The following is an 18,996-nucleotide window of genomic DNA, read 5'->3' as shown; positions in this document are numbered from 1 at the left end:
AGTTTATATTTGTTATCAGCCAAAAAAGTTGATCTGGGGTTGACTTGCTCTTTAATGAATTAAACCTTTTAATTGTTTGTTTGTTTAGAAGACCTTTATTTTGAAAGTACTAACCGAAAGCTTGTTTTGCAGCGCTCGCAGTGACAGACAGAAGTCGGTGCTCCCAGACAGCTGGGACCTAAAGCCGCGAGGAAAGTCTGGACACCTGACAGTAAAACAGGAAGGGTTCTGTTTAATAGAACCCTGCTGGTTCCGGTCGGTCCCAGCACCAACGAACCTTAGTGAATTATTCCTCAATCCTATTAGACGATGGATGGGTGGAGCCCTAACCCTGAAAACCCGGATTATAGACTCCAACACGCCCCCTGAGTGTGTTCGCTCATAATCTAATGACACGTTTTAACCTAAATGTCAAACATCCCATCATGTGTCCAGGACTCAGAGAGGACAGGGGTCTGTTTGACATTTAAATGTCTCCGGCGCGGTTTGGAGCTTTTTGCCCTGGGGGAGTCGCCGTAGTTTATGTATGTCCCGTTGCCATGGTTACGGCTCCACAAACGCTACTGTTAGAACTAACCCAAAACACAATGGCTGCTCTACAAAAAGGTGAAGACTGGCAGCAAAAGTTCGTGTTTGGGAACCAAGTGGTTCCTCCTCTGAGGCACCAGGAGGAGCAGGAAGAGCAGGAGGAGCAGGAGCAGGAGGAGCAGGACCAGGAGGAGCAGCAGGCGTGCCTCAGGAGATCCTGTCTCCGACAGGTTCCAGACAGAATCCTCAAAAACAGCAGTCTGACGGTCAGTCACCTCCCACACTGCAGCATCACCAGCTCTTCTTCTGTGGTATTCAGCTCCTCCTGACCGGACTTGTGTTTTCCCCAGTATGTGTGTCTGGAGGGAAATCATATTCCCAGTGTTCCCAGTTCAGTGTTCGCATGTTGGCCCAAGCTGCAGTGGCTGGACCTCAGGAACAACCACATCACGATGCTTCCTGCTGAAATTGGCTCCCACAGGTCAGCTCCTCAGCAGAGGAACCCTTCAGAAACGTTGATTTAATAGTTTTAGCTTTGGTTAGGGCTATCAACAGAATGTGTTCAGGTCTAAAACCAAAACACATCTGCAGTCAGACGTCTACATCCACTCCTCATGACTGTAGGCCTTGAACCAAAACATCAGCTAACGTCTTCATTTGTTCTGGACTTCATCTCTTCTGACTCAAATACAAACAACCCTCATCCTGAGGCACACATAACTGCTGCTGAAGGCCTTTAGGTTGTAGTCTAACTCAACAAGATTCATTGACCAACATACTTTTCCAGTTACTGTGCATGGAGGTGATGCGTAACCATAGCAACGCCATATTATCAGATGTGCAAACACTCCAATCATGTGACTACATCGTAGCTGACGCTGGAAAGATGTAGAAGGAGGTTTGTGGGGTTTGTCTTTTATTCTCCTAAATGGTCAAATGAATTCAACCTTTTGTTTCTGTTTTTCCACCCTGGAAAAGAACCGTAGAAATCAGTCACTCAAGACCTGAAAGTAAAGTCAGGCCATCCTAATGATGGGTGGATGTAGCCTAACGTGTGAGAGAAGCTCAACCATCAGACTGATGCTGATCAGTGCTCCCTGATCCTGTAGGTGTTTGGAGATGCTGCTGCTAGAAGGAAATCCAATCCCAGAGCTTCCACCAGAGCTGGGTCAGTTTCACACTAGTCACTCATTTTCCCTTTGACTTTATTATTCTCACGTGTCAAATGCAGCATGTTTTCAATGAACTGATGTTCTTCCTGCTGTTGTCTATGCTGCTCAACCACATAAAGGGAACATTAATGTAGCTCCAAGCCAGTCACACTTCTGTGAAATCAAACTGGCCGCAGGTTGACAGTTTCACCTGCCGTTGAGCAAACGGAACAGACAACAGGTGGAAGGTAAAGGCAATGAACAAGATGTTAAAGGAGTGGTTGTGCAGGTGGTGACCACAGACCACTTCTCAGTTCCTCTGCTTCTGGCTGATGTTTGGGTCGCTGTTGAATGCCGGCGGTGCTTTCACTCTAGTGGCAGCTACAACCCACACAAGTGGCTCAGGTAGAGCAGCTCATCCAGGATGGCACATCAATGCCAGCTGTGGCAAGAAGGTTTGCTGTGTCTGTCAGTGTGGTGGCCAGAGCATAGAGACACTACCAGGAGACAGGCCAGTACATCAGGAGATGTGGAGGAAGCCGAAGGAGGGCAAGAACCTAGCAGCAGCATCGCTGCCTCTGCCTCTGTGCTAGGAGGAATAGGAGTACTGCCAGAGCCCTGCTAAAGGACCTCTGGTGGGCCACAAATGTATGTGTGTCTGCTCAAACGGCCAGAAGTGGACTCCATAAGGGTGGTATGAGGGTCCGACGTCCACAGGTGGGGGTTACAGCCCAACACTGTGCAGGACGTTTGGCGTTTGCCAGAGAACACCACGATTGGCAAAGATGCCACTGGCGTCCTGTGCTCTTCACATATAAAAGCAGGACCACGCTAGGCACATGTGATAGACGTGACTCAGTCTAGAGACACCGTGGAGAACGTTCTGCTGCCTGCAACATCCTCCAGCATGGCCGCTGTGGCAGTGAGTCAGCAATGGTGTGGAGGGGCGCACAGCCCTCCCCGTGCTCACCTGAGGAAGCCTGACTGCCATTAGGTACCGAGATGAGATCCTCAGACCCCTTGTGAGACCACATGCTGGTGCAGTTGGCCCTGGGTTCCTCCTAATGCAGGACCTCATGTGGCTGGAGTGTGTCAGCAGGTTCTGCAGGATGAAGGCATTGATGCAATGGACTGGCCCGCCTGTTCCCCAGACCTGAATCCACACCTGAGACATCATGTCTCTCTCCATCCACCAATGCCACCTTCCACCCCAGACTCTCCAGAAGGCGGTGGATGCGTCTAGGAGGAGATTCCTCAGGAGACCGTCCACCACCTCATCAGGAGAATGTCCAGGCATTGTAGGGAGGTCATACCGGCACGTGGAGGCCACACCCACTACTGAGCCTCATTCAGACTTGTTAGAAGGAGGTTACACCACAGCATATATCTATCTATCTATCTATCTATCTATCTATCTATCTATCTATCTATCTATCTATCTATCTATCTATCTATCTATCTATCTATCTATCTATCTATCTATCTATCTATCTATCTATCTATCTATCTATCTATCTATCTATCTATCTATCTATCTATCATCTATCTATCTATCTATCTATCTATCTATCTATCTATCATCTATCTATCTATCTATCTATCTATCTATCTATCTATCTATCTATCTATCTATCTATCTATCTATCTATCTATCTATCTATCTATCTATCTATCATCTATCTATCTATCTATCTATCTATCTATCTATCTATCTATCTATCTATCTATCTATCATCTATCTATCTATCTATCTATCTATCTATCTATCTATCTATCTATCTATCTATCTATCTATCTATCTATCTATCTATCTATCTATCTATCTATCATCTATCTATCTATCTATCTATCTATCTATCTATCTATCTATCTATCTATCTATCTATCTATCTATCATCTATCTATATATCTATCTATCTATATATCTATCTATCTATCTATCTATCTATCATCTATCTATCTATCTATCTATCTATCTATCTATCATCTATCTATCTATCTATCTATCTATCTATCTATCTATCTATCTATCTATCTATCTATCTATCTATCTATCTATCTATCTATCTATCATTTATCTATCTATCTATCTATCTATCTATCTATCTATCTATCTATCTATCTATCTATCTATCTATCTATCTATCTATCTATCTATCTATCTATCTATCTATCTATCTATCTATCTATCTATCTATCTATCATCTGTCTGTCTGTCTATCTATCTATCTATCTATCTATCTATCTATCTATCTATCTATCTATCTATCTATCTATCTATCTATCTATCTATCTATCTATCATCTATCTATCTATCTATCTATCTATCTATCTATCTATCTATTATCTATCTATCTATCTATCTATCTATCTATCTATCTATCTATCTATCTATCTATCATCTATCTATCTATCTATCTATCTATCTATCTATCTATCTATCTATCTATCTATCTATCATCTATCTATCTATCTATCTATCTATCTATCTATCTATCTATCTATCTATCTATCTATCTATCTATCTATCTATCTATCATCTATCTATCTATCTATCTATCTATCTATCTATCTATCTATCTATCTATCTATCTATCTATCTATCTATCTATCTATCTATCTATCTATCATCTATCTATCTATCTATCTATCTATCTATCTATCTATCTATCTATCTATCTATCTATCATCTATCTATCTATCTATCTATCTATCTATCTATCTATCTATCTATCTATCTATCTATCTATCTATCTATCTATCTACCTACCTACCTACCTACCTACCTACCTACCTGTCTGTCTGTCTGTCTGTCTGTCTGTCTGTCTGTATGTAAGTATGTATCCAGACCTCCATGGGTTGATAGTTTGATTTCCTTTGATCTTCTCTGTGATGTACTTGTCAGCACACTCAACCAGTAAAGAACAAAGTATTTAACAAGGATATTTCAGATCTAAGGTTTTTTGTGTTCCCTTTATTTTTTGAGCAGTGTGTTTTACTGCTGTGTTTCTTTCTAATCAGAATAAAAACTGTTTTATTCCAGACTAAACTGCTGCTTGTTGTCCTTATCTGTGTTTGTGGTTTCAGGAAGTGTGATTACGCTCCGAGGCCTGAACCTGAGGGACTGCCCCATTCGTTTCCCTCCACCACACATCGTCCAGCAGGGATATCGGTCCATCTTGGCTTACTTGAGGAGAGTTCTTGCAGAGCGCTCAGTGAGTGCGACAAAGACTCTGCCAGGTGAATCAAAGGCACCTTACCGTTGAGCAGGACAGCAGCGATGTGCACGTGCTCTCCAGCCATCTGCTCTTTTTGTCAAAGCTAGGACAGCTGTAACAAAAATAGCTCCTTGCCCTGGTACCACTTCACTAGCGTGACTTCTGTTCCCTTGGAGATGGCTGCCCCCCCCCCCCCCCCCCCCCAGCTCTGTAATATTTTTAGCCGTATGGAAAATGATTGATAACTAGTGGGCTCTGAACAGGAGCGCTCTGTCATCGAGCTCTGTCTGGAGGCAGCCGCTGACAGAAGCACAAGACAGCCCTCCACAGGAGATGCTGCTGCTGCACAGCGAGCAGAACCAGAACCAGAACCCCTGCTCATATTATCTATCTCACTGCCTGCAAGGTTATGAACAAAGGCAAAGCACCAGGCTTCTGCGGGAAATCTTTTACCTGCTCTAAATGTCTGAAAGCACAGCCTTTGTTTGCCTGCTGGGTTATAAAGCGCAGAAACAGGAGTTATACATTCATAAATTAATAATTGACTACAAAAATGATGTCAAAAATAAATATTTATGATCAAATCTATCTGAATTATGAAAATTTAATATAAACGTTTTTTTTTTACTAAATATTTAAGTAACAATCAAATTGAGATGCTGTTATATTAGAAGTTGCCCTCCACAATGAAAAAGTGTGAAGTGACCCTCTAACATCTCTGAGTTTCTTCAGATGTGAGACTTGGTTTGTTTCTGAATAATTTCCCTAAATCCAAATAGAAACTTTGATGAATGATCCATGATTAAACAGACTCACCATCTGTCATTGGTTAGGGATCTGTTCACCATGCTTTTATTTTGGTAACATTTGTCCTTTTTACTTGATTCAGACCATTCAGATGTAACATTTCAAGTTGAAATGTGATTCTAAAAATTCAGACTTTAAACACAAATACAGTCATGAAACTCTCACGCCTCCTGTCTGTCATCACTAGGTCACACCACCTGATGAGGGAACCCGCACTGTTGGAAGAAACGAGATAGCACTAAACACCAGTCTCGTTTCTAGGTCCAAACGTCTTCTGTTTTCCACGACCTCAAATGGTGATTTTGTCTTTGGGACTCTGGTAGTTTGTCCTGAAGCTGAAGCGGTAGCTGCCGGTTGTTTCTCCTTCTCTGATGTTAATGAGCGGAGAACCTCTCACACCCGTGGTGTTCTGCTGCTGAACACATGAGTGTGTGATGAGTGGAGGACCGGCGGTTCGGTGAGACCGACAACCGGATGGTCCGATGGCTGGTGTTGGTCTGAAATGTGTTGTTAGTCAAGGTTTTTAGACAAATGTGAGAAAACCTCTTTATTAACGTTTTTTTAATCTCCACAATATATTTATAGCTGTGTTAGACCGTTGTCAACATCGTTTTATTGTCATTGCACAGCTGTTCAATGAAATTGACTTTCAGCACACTAAAGACAGCTCACATAAGGAGGTATTAAGACATTCAAATAAAATAACAGGTTAAAATTCATGTCACGTACACACAGACTCTCTCTCTCTCACACACACTTACACACACACACTTTTGCACACAGCCAGTTTAAAGCATCAACATATATAATGGACAGTTCGTGTCCATAGGCTCCAATTATAAGTTTTTGAGTCAAAATTGGAGGTGGCCACCACCGCCATTTTGACCATGTCACAGGTTCCGTCAAGCCCAGACAATTCCATAAAAGGGAAATGAGGTGGAGCTGAGGGTGGGGCTGTAAGGCTGGGATCAAATGACGACACCTGTCGAACTGAAGCGATGTAGCTTCAAGCTAACCCAAAGCTAATGCGGAGGTGGGAGCTAAGCTAACAGAGGTAGCTACCTAGCTACAACCGGAGTTAACTGTGCACAACACCGGAGCTTCTGAGTCAGAGATGCGCCGGGCTGACCGCTGAAGAGAACCGGGTGGAAAACATCGGCTTCCATCCGAGAGCTCCACAAGCCAGCAGCCGCGCAGCAGACAGACGCCGCGATCAGATATGCGCCGAGCTGCAGCTGAGGGGAGGGGACCATACCGATAGTCGGAACCCAGCTCCACCAACATGTTATATTTCAACCCATTTTCTAAAGTGCAGCATTATGTTAAATGCACTGGGTTTTACCCTATTACATTTAAATTTCATGGTTAAACAGTACATGTTAAATTCTAAGCTCAGCTAGTGCAAGAGCAGCAGTGACCTAAAATACATAAATATAATTTTACTTACCAAAAAAATGAAGTGGAGACTCCTTGGACACTCTATTAGTGCAATTAATGCCACAGCAAGTCATTTTGTCCAACAATTGCACAAATAATATCCAAAAAGAACACATAAACGCTACAACTAATGGTCTAAGTTGAGAGACTGAAAATGGCGGAACAGTTTCCAAGCCAGGCCGAGGCTCAGGCTGAGGCTTTTCCCCGGAGCTAGCTCTGCGGTCACGTGGGTCTGATACTCATTAATTATTCAGAATTTTAGGCATTTAATAGTGAGAAAAAAAATTCACCCCCCTCAGAGTTGTCATGAGTGTAAACTAGATCATTTAAACAAAAAACATGTTTTGGAACCAGGCTGTTAACGTGTTTATTTCTGCTGTGAAATTGGTATTTTTAACATGGGAGTCAATGAGGATTTGCTTGCTTCTGGCACCAGCCCCTAGTGGATGAGGGTGGAATTGCAATTTTTGTCACTTCTTGTTTTGCTTCATTTCCAGACCCGAGTTATGGGGGCTTTGTTTAAGGTTGTAGAAGAAGTTGCAAATGCAATATTCTGGCCACAGAGGGCAGTGGGTCTGAGTGACATCACATTACCTGTAAAGGGTCTTTTTAGGACATACTGGCTCAAGAAAATTATTTAAAATATGAAAAAGTTGTAAAGTATCTCTTTAACCCTTTGATGCATGAATTATGAAATCTTCAACCATGATTTTTTAACAATTATTTTCATTCATCTTTAGGTGTGAATGAAACAAATTTCAACAAATATTTTTTGTGACATTTAATAATTTACTAATAATTTATTAAATGTCCACCTCAGTGGACAGCGTGCATTCTGAACATGAAACATGTTGGCTTGACTTACTGAAGTCCAAATGGAGGCGCTCAAATGCAATAAAGTCTTAGCAAAAAAAAAAAAACTATTTTGAGTATCAGTCCACTGTGGTGACCATTATGCATCAAAGGGTTAACTAGATGAACGCGAGGAGAGGAGTTTCAGTTTTGGTTTGACCACAGAGAATTAATAACGGACACCAGAGGGTGCCTTTAAGAGGCATAAAAAATGCTTGTTTTGCAGATTTCCATTTGTAGATGAAACACCTGCCAAATCCATGAAAAATCTGATAAAACATGGCTGTTAAATTTTTAAATGTGGTTTTACCCAGACTGTCTCAGGCAACACGAGATGTTTATTTATTTTCAGTGTAATTATTCTACCTATTAGATATAAAGTTACTTCCAGCCAGCTTCCCGTCACCAGGATCTTCAGCTCTCCTATTGCTTCCATGCTTGTTTATTGTCCAGTAATGGAGAAGCTCCAGCTGTCAGACCTGATGGAGTCTGGTGTGGAGGAGGAGACCGAGCCAGAGGACAAGGACGGGCTGCAGAGGTTCAGGGAACTAAAAGACCAGCTGATCCTTCTGGATCAAGCAGACCTGAAGCTGACAGTAAACGGTAGCAAATGCCTCAGATCTGAACTTCTCTCCAGTTCCAGGGTGTGAGTAGTGGGTCACTAAGCGGTTGGGGGAAGACATTTTATTGTCTTGAATAACTTTTATGTGATTTAAATGTCCTTATGTGTAAATATTCCAGTTTGGATCAACTGTATTAGAAAGTTTGAGGTGAAATTTAAAGTTTTTCTACATTTTTCTGTTTGTTGCCAAGCCCGTTTCAAACCAAAGCTTTTACCAAAGATTTCCATGACTCAGAGAGCAGAGCTTTGTGGAGATAATGTAATCCTCCGCTCACCCTGAGCATTCCCAACACCTTACAACAGCTCCTTCTCCATCACATTCCTTTATGTTTTAGTGATCCAGTCATGATGAAGGCTGAATTTGTCCTCCTGTAACCGGGCGCCTGGAAATGGACAACCTTCAACGTTTAAACATGTCTCTGAAGCTCAGGTCTGTGGAGGTCAAAGGAAACAAAACCATCCTGTGCTTTATTTGTTTCTCAGAAAAAAGAGCAAAGCTGGTGTACTTCCTAGGCTTCAGCTGTCTCATCTGAAAAGGTCAGAAGAAAAGAGGACATCTGCCATGAATGAGATGAGACAGAACCAGACTCTGTTAGAGCAGAGGAGGAAGTGAGTCAGTTCTAACTGATCATTCCTTTACATTTTCTTCTCTACTTACAACTAATCAGAGAATTTTTTATCTGATTTGCTTAAAGACTTGAAGCTCTAGAGAAGTGGCATACAGAAGCTAGAGAAGCACAGATGAAGAAAAAGTCTCTGTGCAAACAAAGGAGATGGGAAACAGGAATTCTGGAGGTACAAGGGGACAGCAACCTCCATTTTCACTCTCCAGTCACGAGGGGGCAGTAGATCTCCGTCAGCTGGACTCAGGTTGAGGCCATAACCAGATCCTTTACTGGGCCATGACCTCTCCTCCCAGCAGTCTCATAGTTTACGAGATTTTAGTAAAAAATCATGGAAAACTGAATTTGAGTTTTCCCAATATGGCTGCAGCTCACCACAGCTTCTCTCTCCGTTACAGGAAAGTCTGGAAGACCGAAGCATGAAGTCACAGATGTTGGACTTGGGAAGTAACGAGGACAGGTAACACGGTTAGTTCTTATCTAACCAGACAGGTGTGTGTGTGTGTGTGTGTTTACTGATTAAATTCTAAGTAAGGAGACATTTTATGGCATACTACTTCTGTAGTGGCGTCCACCACTGACAAACTCAGAACTTCTTTTGGTCCTTCACAATAAGAGTCTCAGTTCCTCAAAACACTCAAATCTTAACAAAATCGTTTATCAATGCTGTTCTTTGAGTTTTAGGAAATAAAGTATTGAAATCAGTGTTTTATAAACTTCATGCATTTTTAGTAGCATGTGTATTTTTGAGACTCTTATTGTGAAGGATTAAAAGCTGCTCTGTGGGCACAGCTACAAAAGTAACCAGAACTTTTTTCTGGACATTACAGCTAAATTCTGGAAACAACATTGAGACAGGTTCCCAGAGGGATCAGATCCTTTAGTCTTTGGTCTTCTGTTTGGTCTGATACTCGTTTCTGCCGCCCTGATGACTCCACATGAAAATCAGACCAAATTTGATTCATTGATGTTCCCCTTAGATCAGCCCGGAAGCTGGAGAGGGACATCCGCGCATGTGTTGAGAGCATTCAGAAGAAAAGCAGGAATCCCTGCAGCACCACTTCTGAGCAGATGGCAGCAGAAGCACAGGATGTGGAAATGGTCAGAGCTATGATTTATTATCCTCTATGCTCACAAAGCATCTGTGTTAAATTATTATTGATCCAATTTCTCCCCTCCGTCTGACCGACAGATAAGGAAGTTGCAGGGACAGCTTATGGAGCGGAGGAGTCAGGGGAAGCATCATGAGAAGGATTTGTTCTCTGGAGTCTCCTGGACAGGTTTTCCTTCTGAGTGATGGATGTTTGAGTTCTGTGGCCCTGAAGACCTTCAGACTCAGTGTTTATTATCATCTTTATGAGAAAACAATACACGACTCAAGCATTTTGTTGTTCTGAGACAGATTTGAGACACAAATGTAATCTGCTGGGAATTTTACAGATTAGTAATTTATAATCTCCTGAATCTCATTTTATTACATTCACCCAGTGTTACCACCTATCCAACGGTATAAGGTTGTTATCATGGCAACCTCAGTCCCAGATTTGAGTCCCGACCTATGTCTTCCCTCTCCCAGTTCCTACCAACACTCCCAGCTCCTCCTGGGGCATCCTCAGGTGTTCTCAGGCCAGAGCCCCTCCATTTGGATCTGTCCTGGGGTCTCTCCCAGTGGGATGTGCTTGGGAACCGGGAAAATTGCAAGGTAACAAGGAGGTATCTTAACAGGAGTTGTGAACCTTCTGAGCTAGCAGCAGCTTTACTTAGTTCTTCTTGGATGATGAAGCTCATCTCCTCATCTGTAAGGCTGACCCAGCCACCCCAAGGAGCAACATCGTTTCAGCTGCTTGTTCATTTGGTCATGATCCAAATCCCGGAACCCAAGAATGAAGGCAGAAATGTGGATGAACTAGTTTTTCCTTTCCACCCTAACCCTAACCTATGGATCAGAGCTTCCCTCACTCCATCACTCATTCATTCTCCAGCCTCTCCCAACCTTGAGGGAGATTTACACCTTTTTCCAGCTGAGAACTATGATGTCATCCCAGCAGCCCAGTGAGCTGTAGTCCACCCAGCACACAGAGAAGGTTGAGGCTTAAAGACTTCACCAAAACCGTTTCATCTGAGGTTCTCAAACCAGACCCCCACCTCTCCATGTGGACATCCTGAGATCCAGTCCATCAGGACCACGACCAGGATCTAAGACAGGTCTGGTGGAACATTGCTGAGAATGTAGATAGTTATTATAATCAGACTGTTTAAATGAAATTAATCTCCCTTACAGAAAACGTGATCCCATGTGGAAAAGCATGACCTTGAGGGATCACATGAAGGTGATGAAAATGTTCCAACACTGTACAGGAAACATGTAGAGAACCTGTTTTACTTGGCCATTTAAAAATGCTCTACTTCAGAATCACATTTCTCTTGTTGCTGAATAAAGGCACTCTGTGGAGTCTAATGTCCTACAAGTCTGTGCCATCTCTTACCTGCTTTCCTCTGTAGATTAGTGATGTTGTTATGGCTTCAGAGAAAAGCTGCTTTAATGCTTCATAAGCTTAGACACGCCACCTTCAATCTGCATGTCCCAACCAACGTCAACATCAGCAGTAGATAAACTTTTGTAGTGGTAATTCTAACCATGGTAATGCTAATGTCACGTCTACAGTACATATAGCCTATGATGTCTGTGCAACCACAAACATCATATACGTAGACGCCCCGTGGACTGGCGGGAGCCCATCTGCTTCCGCACAATGGGTCCCTGGAAGAACGAGAAAATGAATGCAAGTCAACGGGGCTAAAAACGCTATTTTCTAATTCCGCTTGTTATGAGCCATGGATTTCATATATGATGTCTGTGAATTTTAAAGATGCATTTTGATACCAAGAAAGAGCTTTTATTCAAACGGGGAAACGCTATTTTAGGTTTTGTGTGAAAATAAATCCAGGACTACAAATGGGCATCACCAAAGTGACGTCATCGAAGCAGACACAGAGAAAAAAAGGGAAAAGGCTGTAAGTTCAGCAAACTTCAAATCCTTCCTTCAGGAGGAATGAACCACCATAAATCTGGTCATGTGGTAGGTAGCAGCTACGCTAGGGAGGGATGATTGTGTGGTAACGTCATGTATGCGTCATACCGATGTCTGATTTGTAGTCCTGCTAATAAACTTTTACAAGCTGATAAATCTCAAAGGACATAACTGGAGTGGTCAAAACACCCATCACTATTTTTCATGTAAATTGAAGCATAACATGTGTCATCCAGGGTGTAAAGCAGGTTAGAAAATAGCTCTTTTAGCCCCGTTCAGGGACCCGTGAGCCCACTGGAAAGGGAGAAGACTTCTCCGTCAGCTCCACCAGGCAAAGACACGCACGCACAGAGACAATTTACCCTCAGACATCTCCGTCTCCTGGGGAGTGTTGCAAAGCAATTCCCCAAGTAATTAAAACTGCGCCCACATTTTCTAAGTTAAACCTCTCTTTTAACAATGGTAGTTTCTGCATCTTTACTGTTCCCCGCTTCAGCCCTCTGCCCCCTCCCCCTACACAGCGGCCGCTAACTCACTAATGCGCCTGCAGCCTCTCAGAGTTCCTGCTGCTCTAAACATTAAAATAATTATTTCATTTTCTGTTCCTCACTTCTGATTACCTTCAATGGTATCTGTTTGTTGCAACCACTAAAACTAACTTGTTTTTATTTGACTATTTTTCTGTCCTGTCTGTTTATTATCTTCCTGCATCTCCTCTCAATCCTAAAGAAAAACTGCTACCTGGGTTCATATATATTCACCTTATGAGTTACCTTTGAACTGCAGTTCTAAAAGATCTACCGACTGCTAAAACAGCGGAGTGCGCGCTGGCCGCAACGGTGAGGTGAAGTCACCGGAGGACGAAACGTGATGCGCTCCGCTCCACAGCGGCGAAACGCATCAGGCACAAATAAAAGACAGAAAACATAAAAGGATATGAGCCGACATGAACGATCGTGCGTTAAATTTGTTTTTGAGGTGGCGACAGGAATGTTACTGTGGCCGTGCTCAGGACGCATCTGTCTGGAGCACGTCAACGATCAGAGCTCTGCGCCTCTCAGCTCTAAATAATCCTGGAGAGTCCACATAGATAATGTAATATAAGTAGAACCAGGATCGTTTCGGGCTCCCCCTGGGTGTGTTGAGGGCTTCCAGGAGCTCCCTTTAGCTCACCCGCCGTAATTCGAACCCTGCATATAGCACAAGTTTGTCGCATGAGTTGCCGGATCCTAGCAGACAGTTGCTGGAATGGTCCTTTCAAAATAAAATAGTTCCCAGATATTGTTCCGGAAAGATCCAGCTCAAATGAAACCCCGGCACTGCAGACGACAGCAGCGTCCTGACCAATCACACGCTTGCGCTCTCTGTCAGACGGATGTTTAGAAAAGAGAGCTCGACTCCGTCCGTCCTTGCAAGCCTGCTGAAGAGCACTCGCAAGGATGGATAATGGAGTTGTGTGCATCCGTTCCATCTTTGATGGGTCTCCATTCACCCCCAGTGCACTGAGGCCCAACCCCAACACCCTCCCTTCCACCCTTCCTTGTGCTCTTCAATTGCACATTCCATTCCAGGTGCGTAGGGTGTCCTGATCCTCACGTGTGAACGTTGACCGCATCTATGCGGACTTGTGTGAAGGATATTACCCACAATCCAAGAAGGTGGAACAATGGCTCAAGAGCCTTTTCTGAAAATATGCATTTTCCAATGAAAGTTCATTTTAAGACAATTAATAATTTTTATTCACGCTCTGATACAGACTAAGATTTTATGTGAACAGCTATAAATGTATATTTTGTCACAAAATTGTTCGCTTGTTTAAAGATTTTTTTTAAAGTAGCACAAACAGCGATGGCCATGTGTTGTGGTTGATGACGCAATGCTTACTGTCCCAATTTGGCAATTACTTGCACACTTGTGGACTACGCACTCGAAGCCTGTCTATGGCTGTCCAAATTCAGGGGTTGCGTGCTCATCAGGTCAGATTTTAAGACCAGTGACGTCACAGCGCCTTGACGAAGACCGTCCAAATTCAAAGAGTGCCCGAGATGCACTGTTGGATATCACACAGATGGATATGAAATACAGTAGCTTTTCATGTTTTTCAGTACCCCAAATTACTCATGAAGCTAGTTTAAGTTGTCATGAAATTGGTAACTTAGGAGCTTTTAGACTTTAAAAAGGCAAATAGTACTATAACAGCATATCATTGCATCTTACAAAATATTCCAGCGGTACATCTGCTGTAGCTCTTCAAACAATAACAAAACAAGGAAAAAGTATAAAACATGTGTGAGCTCCATTTCTGCAGCTTCTACAGTAGCAGTTGGACATCTGCCAAAGTAGGGGCGTGACTATTATTTAAGGCTAGACTGTCCAAATTCACAGAAGGGTACTCATGAGCATGGCCCAATCCCAATACTTGCACTGCGCACTGCAGTCTTCAGTAAAGTGCACTTGGAGAAAGTGCACTGTAAGGCTTCGAGTGCATGATACACTGTGCAAATAATTGCCGAATTGAGATGGGGAGCATTGCGCCATCAATCACAACGCATGCAGGGAGGCTGGTCATTGTGAGACTTAAAAAAAACCCTTTATTAACAACTTTCATACAAACATCCATCCATCCATCCATTTTCTGAACCCGCCTGTCCACGCAGGGTCACGGGGGAGGCTGGTGCCTATCTCCAGCGGTCAATGGGCAATCAGGCGGAGTACACCCTGGACAGAGAGCCAGTCCATCGCAGGGGATCACAGACACACAGGACAAACAATCACACATACACTCACTCCTAAGGACAACTTAGACAGACCAATTAACCTAACAGTCATGTTTTTGGACTGTGGGAGGAGAACCCACGCATGCACAGGGAGAACATGCAAACTCCATGCAGTAAGACCCCAGGCCAGGAAGCAAACCCAGGACCCTCTCCCTGCAAGGCAACAGCTCTAACCACTGCGCCACTGCGCAGCCCTTTCAAACAAACAATCAAACAATAAATTGAAATAATTTGACATTCATTGCTGTTCTGTCAAAATTTTTTAGAGCATGAACTAATCCTACACCCTACACTTGCACCGCTGGTCGGGATCGTGGAGTTGAAGGGAGCAAGTGTGGAAGTACGAGTATTGGGATTGGGAACATGTAACTGCTGAATTTGGACACAGTTTATTTGTGGTTGTACCCATCGACATTAATATACCCACTAACCTGGCTCTTTATTCTGTCTGAGTACTCTACTGGGCCCCCTAGCAGAATCCTCCAGTACTAGAGTGCAGCAACAAATTTAGGAGCAAAGGCGCAAGCAAGGTTAAAGAGCGGGTCAACTGAGCCTCGGAGTCATTCTCCACCCACGTATCAATTTTTAAAAATGCAACATTAGTAGGCGTTGCCTGGAGGACCGAGAGGGCGGAGCCGCGGCAGTGACGAAGACGATGGCTAACTAGACGAAGCTAGCTCCCTTCACTCTGAGCAGTTATTAGAAGTGGAGGACGTTTCTCCCCATCCTTACCCAGACACTCGAGAAGAAAGGGACCAAGTCTATTTGGAGGAGACAAGCGGACCTGAGCCTTATTGTTTTGAGCTTGTGAGTTGCCTGAAACTAGCGGAACATACCCAACAGAACCAGCTCTGAATGGTAAGTAGTCGTTAGCCATAGCATTGGATTAGCTGCAGGGTTCGGCTCCACGGCCCTAAAAAGCTAGTATTCAGCATGTTTTAGAGGTTTATCTGCTTCAACACACCTGGTTTTAATCAGCAACAAATAGCTGAGCTGCTTAACAGCTAATCTAACCTGTTAAAGCAGGAAAACCACTGAAACATGCTGGATAGCAGCTCTCCGGTAGCCCTGGGCTCAAGTTACAGTCTGCTGCATACAAAGTTATGAAAATACCCCATGAGAAAATTATTCTGTAATGTGTTCAGCCCACTAAAACTGCCCTGATTTATTTATTTACTGATAACAGCTGCTCTCTTGGTTCTAGGTCCTCTGGTGTCTGCAGCTGGTCTCTGGTGTCGTCAGGATCAGGAGCTTCCAGAAGAATGTGCCTTTCAATGACTCTTTACCCCTTATTTGTTATATTAATTAAATAAATCTCAATTTATATATTTCCTGTTTTTGTTCATGTCCATAAATACTTAAACATGCTTGAAATTAAAACGAGCTTTTAACATCGAGGTGCTAGTTTAATTCATCACAATAGAGCTAGTTAAACATGCAACAAAAATGTGATAATCAATGTAATTTATAAATATCCATTAAAATATCAAAACTGGAATCTATATGAGATATTTGGCAGCACAAAAAACTTGTCAAACACAATATTTATTATAATAATTGTAGGCAGACAGGAGACAGAGCTGATGGAGGTTCTCAGTCATCGAAGGATGGCTGAAGGCTTTCCAGGAACAGGAGATGTGGTGTTGTCTCTTCTCTCTCTATTCTGCCAGATGAGCTGATAAGTTACAGGTGTGTGAGGACATCCTCATGCTGTCATAACCAGATGACAGAGTTATCAGGTGATCAGCCAGGCTAATGATGAGATGCAGAAAGAAAAATCCAGGACAGTGTACAATAATATGTGGTGTTGCTCACCTTATAGAATATTAATGTGTGCCTGCCTCATGGTGTAGAGTCCATATTTTGCTGAGTGTCCTGCAATAATGCAGGTTATTAGTAAATTTACTTTTGATAGCAAAAACAAAATATTTAATGTAAAAGTTATTTACCAGGTGAATCAGCTCACACGTCACCACCAAGTGTCACAGGGGCAGAATCAGTAGCCTCCTTCATGATGTCATGATGTAATCACATACTTATTTAATTGTTAATATCTTAAAAATTCTGAAATGTTTTAATTTTTTTTTTTACCTTGAACAGTTCACTGAGCTTGCACCGTCACTGAGGTGGAAGCTGGAATCAACAGCAGACACCTTACATCTTGGTCTTTTCAGGTGGTCTGGACGCTCTGGGACCTTCTGGAAGATGAATTTTCATCATGGTCCCCGTGGGTCACCAGACACACTGCGGCTGTGAACTCCATTCTGGCTGGCTTTGTAAAAACAAAGAAGCAGCACATTTATAAATGTTTAAAAGAGCATAAAATCACGTGTAACAATAATCTGTAAAACAAATTAAAACTAGAAGGTGATAATAAAATGTTTACATAGAAGATTATTAAAAATAATTCACCTTTGCTACAGGTAAGGCTTCACGTCAGCCTGGACAAGTGCATTCTTGCAGCTAAATCAGTCTGACAGCCAGTGTCTTGGGTAGATTTAGCCTGAAAAAAAAAAATAGAAGCACATTGTTGTTGGGAGTTTATAAAGTCAGATAATATACAAAAGAAACTGTCCTATATAGGCGCTTTATAACATTCCTAGTGTGTGATCGTTGTAATAACGTAAAAGTCAGTCACACATGATGTGGAGAGCCTGAAATGCGACCTCCTGAACAGAATTCCTTACAGAACCGGGTCACAAGCTGGATTTCACGCTGTAATGCTGTGTGTCAACTAGTGCTGCGTCAGTTACCCTGGCTTTCCACAGGAGCCGTCAGCAGCACGTTACTGCAGCAGCACGTCATAGCTGCTGATAGGAACCGCTGTGGTCAACAGAACCTTTTCCACTGGAGCCGTCAGCAGCGCGAGTCGGCCGCGTCTCAGGAGCAGCATGTCGCGGCCTTTACGCGCCGGTTCTATTTTCTACGCGCGACGCCTCTGAAACGGGTCAAGTTCGAAATTTTTGGGGAAGGAAAGACAGGAAATCGGACGCGGAAATGGAGAGAAGATCTCGAGATTTTCAGAATAAAGAACGTACTGCCTTCCGGTTGCTTTACTTTTAAAAAATGTTACTAACTGTGCGGCCCCGTGAGAAGTTATCACCTAGCTAGCGGTCTTCTTTGTTTTTCAGGTCCGTATTGGTGATTATAAAACGGACAGAACATAAAACACAAACCATGTTGTAATTTTCTCCTGCTTGTTGTTGTGTTTACTGACGAAGTCACTCGTGTGACTTCGTGCTCCGTCGGTGATAGCTGCTCCTCTGCTGCTTCGCGTCTCGTGGGAAGGGCCAAGCAGCAGCTAGATGTGCTGCTGCAGTAACGTGCTGCTGACGGCTCCCGTGGAAACCTGGGGTTAGAGCCACTGTTGCAGAATTTCCGACTGACTAGCTAAAGGAAGTGAGCCACGTCTCTCCAACTTTGCATTTAGGTAGGGAATTGTCTTTAGAAGATGTTAAAACGTTTATTTAGCGTACTCACCTCAGACTGGAGCCCGCCGTGGTGGGGGAGCAGAGTCGGTGGGCTGCATCTAAATCGCGGAAGAGCCACGGTGGGCACAGCCTCCCTCTTCAAACGGAGACATGCAGAATCGCGGGTAAAATGCCCAGAGAGCCACCGCAACCATATTACACTACACCTACTCACCAATACTAACACGATATGGAGCAGTAAACCCGAACTACTTTCCCAATTACACTAAAAGCCAAACACTAACTAAACTACAATATCCAACAGCCAAACTAACACTAAATAAGTATTTATAACACTAAAAGCTATGCTAAAGACTAGGATATGCTAATGCTATATGCTAAGGCTGAACTACCGCTAACCTCCTACACTCGCTTGCAAATCGAACTCCCAACTCGCCACAAGGCGTGGCCGAGACGCTCGTTGCTTTTATAACTTTGACACAGAGCTGCTACGTAATACTCTACTGGTTTACGTAGTA

General features: G+C 43.1%; 1 protein-coding gene and 1 long non-coding RNA gene across 3 annotated transcripts; one reads left to right on the top strand and one right to left on the bottom strand.

Annotated features, from left to right (window-relative positions):
- The first annotated feature begins 105 nt into the window (after positions 1 to 105).
- Positions 106 to 10,624, top strand: LOC107395412 (leucine-rich repeat-containing protein 27). Of its 2 annotated transcripts, XM_015974789.3 has the most exons (10): positions 110 to 794; positions 879 to 1,009; positions 1,638 to 1,696; positions 4,767 to 4,919; positions 8,447 to 8,639; positions 9,099 to 9,224; positions 9,311 to 9,410; positions 9,637 to 9,698; positions 10,219 to 10,339; positions 10,431 to 10,624. In XM_015974789.3, exons 1-10 carry the CDS (start codon positions 471 to 473, stop codon positions 10,533 to 10,535), a joined length of 1,374 nt encoding a protein of 457 aa, XP_015830275.3. In that variant the 5' UTR covers positions 110 to 470; the 3' UTR covers positions 10,536 to 10,624. The 2 variants fall into 2 exon arrangements, with proteins under 2 accessions (XP_015830276.3, XP_015830275.3); XM_015974790.3 differs by lacking the exon at positions 10,431 to 10,624 and having other exon boundaries at positions 106 to 794; positions 9,637 to 9,706; positions 10,219 to 10,303.
- A 4,621-nt stretch (positions 10,625 to 15,245) lies between these two features.
- LOC129154519 (uncharacterized) lies at positions 15,246 to 17,891 on the bottom strand. Its single transcript, XR_011517471.1, has 5 exons — positions 17,460 to 17,891; positions 17,139 to 17,319; positions 16,997 to 17,054; positions 16,863 to 16,922; positions 15,246 to 16,757 (listed from the first exon to the last, which is right to left on the bottom strand). It is a non-coding gene; the product is annotated as an uncharacterized lncRNA (long non-coding RNA).
- Between the last annotated feature and the right edge of the window lie 1,105 nt (positions 17,892 to 18,996).

Source organism: Nothobranchius furzeri, unplaced genomic scaffold (assembly GCF_043380555.1).
Source record: "Nothobranchius furzeri strain GRZ-AD unplaced genomic scaffold, NfurGRZ-RIMD1 Scf020, whole genome shotgun sequence".
Taxonomy (NCBI): domain Eukaryota; kingdom Metazoa; phylum Chordata; class Actinopteri; order Cyprinodontiformes; family Nothobranchiidae; genus Nothobranchius; species Nothobranchius furzeri.
This window is presented reverse-complemented; position numbering and strand designations above follow the sequence as displayed.

What these genes read in the sequence shown, in the direction of transcription:
- LOC107395412 (XM_015974789.3), top strand. Translation starts at nt 471, where the DNA reads ATGTCTCCGGCGCGGTTTGGAGCTTTTTGCCCTGGGGGAGTCGCCGTA. An exon ending in TCAAAAACAGCAGTCTGACG is followed by an intron (nt 795 to 878) that starts GTCAGTCACCTC and finishes TGTTTTCCCCAG; the next exon opens with TATGTGTGTCTGGAGGGAAA. An exon ending in TGCGACAAAGACTCTGCCAG is followed by an intron (nt 4,920 to 8,446) that starts GTGAATCAAAGG and finishes TTTATTGTCCAG; the next exon opens with TAATGGAGAAGCTCCAGCTG.